General features: G+C 42.5%; 1 protein-coding gene across 1 annotated transcript in view; it reads right to left on the bottom strand.

The window, feature by feature from the left end:
* LOC119325626 overlaps positions 1-2,504 on the bottom strand; it is an 8,883-nt gene continuing 6,379 nt past the window's right edge. The window contains exon 5 of the mRNA XM_037599357.1: positions 1-2,195. Within this exon, the coding sequence (XP_037455254.1) occupies positions 284-2,195 (1,912 nt within the window). The 3' untranslated portion in view covers positions 1-283. The remainder of the gene's footprint in view (positions 2,196-2,504) is intronic.

Below are 2,504 nucleotides of genomic sequence, written 5' to 3'. Positions count from 1 at the left end.
TGCGAGAATGACGACTACGAATGGTCGCACAATATTTTACTGAACCATCAACACGTACGGATGACTGAATATTACAGAAAATGCAGTACAGTAGCAGTCTTAACCAATTCTACAATTTTGTATCATTATCCATAGTACATTATTATCCGACGGAGAGAATAGTGTATCACACAAAGAGAGATGAATCGAGCCAAACACTATTAAACTTCAGAACCGGCTGGCCGGACAACGAGCAGAAGCAACTCCCCTGTTTTTGGCTTGTTAATTCAAAGTATCAGGGATATTATCTCTCAAAGAGTAAACTAGGGTGGTTGGGATGTGTGCTGGCTCCTCTCTCCATGGCAGTCTTCACGGCTTCAAAAATGCCATCATCACCCAAAACAGCAAGGCATCTGACACTAGTGAGGCAGGGGAGGTTCTCCATTCCAAAGCCCAGAGAGTTGGCTTCAACTGCGCTAAAAGAATAAAGAAAGAGTTTTTCTAGCTTGGGCATGGACCCTGCCCCAAACATCAGATCTACTGGTTTAGAACATGCGTCATAAATAAAAGTATTCAAGAATCGGAACCCAACTTCACCACTGATTCTGAGCTTTTCGTTTGACTCTGTTTCTTTCACCAGATGCAGAACGAGCAGACTGGGTAAGGCCCCAAGCTTGCAAAGATCATTCTGCTTGACCCCCTCCACTTGAATGCGTACCTGTTGGAGGTTTCTGAGGGAGCTCATCCATGTCGGAACCTGTGGGACGACTGAAGACCGGGTCATAAGTTTCTCGAGGGTAGGCAGACACAAAGGTTCCTGTAAGAGGCGGCTCCCTTCATAAATAACCAGAAAGCGGAGGTTCTGGGTACCTAGCTTACACAGGGAAGAGACGATAGCTTTGTTGCGCCACTCATCAGCCACATCTGTATCATCAAGGTGAAGCTGCAGATTCCTCAAATTCTTTAGTTGGCCAAGACCACACAGGAAGTCAAATGGCTGAATGTAGACCCTCACATCTTCCAACGTCTCTAGTGCTTGCATCTTCACAATCCCATCAGGAAATTTAACATCAACTTCAACAAGTAGATGCATCAGTTTTCCGAGATTGACAACAGATGCAGGTAATTCCCCTACACGAGTGCCTCTTAGGTCCAGAAACTCTAAGCACCCTAAACGCCCGATTTGTGCTGGCAGCTCGCTTATCTCTGTGCCTTTGAGATTCAGGTACCTCAGCTGGAACAACCTCACTATATTTCCAAGATGATGATTTTCCAATTTGGAGCAATCCATCAAGTCGAGAACACGCAGATGTCTGAACTCCTTCAAATAAGGGGTTTCGACAAGGCCTCCAACCACAATAAGTGATCGGACACGGGACAAGACGAGACCTGCTGTCAGTACTGTTAAATTTTCTTCTTTGGCACCTTGTAGACAGAGTCGACGAATAACTTTGCTTTGGCCCCAAGGTCTCAAAATGGGAGCACCAAGTAAAGTAACGAAATTCTCTTCTATAGACTTGGATATGATAAAATCAAGAATTATGTCATGAACTCGACAACTATCCACCTTGCCATAGTCATCTGTCTCCCCAGGTTGGATCAAACCCCTATTGAGTAGTTCATTAAAACACCTTTCTCCTATCTCATATGCTGTGTATCTGCCTTCTCTATGAATGTATCCTTCTGCAATCCACCTTCTTATCAGACCCTTCTTCTTAATAGTAGAATCTTCTAGATACATGCTCAAGTATAAGAGGCAAGTTTTTAGATAAGGAGGCAAATCAAAGTAACTAAGTGACAATATCTTCATCATTCCTTCGATGCCAGGATTCCTTTCAAGTGCACGACCAATTGAATCTTTCACTTGATTCCATAAATCCTCTGTTCTTTGTGTGTTAGCCAACAAACCAGATATAGCAATGATCGCCAAAGGTAGCCCATGACATTTTTCCAATATCTGCTCAGAAACTTTTTGAAGGTGTGAAGGACAATCTTCATTGGACTTGAATAATCTTCTACGAAATAACTGTCTTGAGTGCACCATATCAAGAGCCCGTATATTGTAAATATGACCATTGGATGATGAACATAAATGAGCGACACTGTCCATACGAGTGGTGGTGATTATTCTACTGGTAGAACTTCTAGCAGAGAATGCACACATAATAATATCCCATGTGTCGATGTCCCATATATCATCAACAACAACAAAGTACCTGTACATGGACAAATAAATATTAGCATAGCTGTAAAGTGTGCCTTAGACAGACAAAGAGTAAACGAAACACGTTAACATTGACAAAACGAAAAGGATAAGCACACAAGTGCTAAAAGGGCATATGTTACATGCTTAATTCCTTTTGCATGACCATGTTAGTCTGGAGAGTTATACAGAGCAACGGGGATAAGTAATTGTTTAAACAGGAGGCATGCCCACAGAAAAGAGATGGACAAAAAGATGTATAATTATACGTTGGCGTCGATCAGGTGGTCATGAGCAACAAAGCAAGAATCTGGGCGTGGAA

The sequence above is a fragment of the Triticum dicoccoides genome, chromosome 6B (assembly GCF_002162155.2).
Source record: "Triticum dicoccoides isolate Atlit2015 ecotype Zavitan chromosome 6B, WEW_v2.0, whole genome shotgun sequence".
NCBI classification, from domain to species: domain Eukaryota; kingdom Viridiplantae; phylum Streptophyta; class Magnoliopsida; order Poales; family Poaceae; genus Triticum; species Triticum dicoccoides.
Note: the sequence above shows the minus strand (reverse complement) of the source record. Positions and strands in the feature narration are given on the sequence as shown.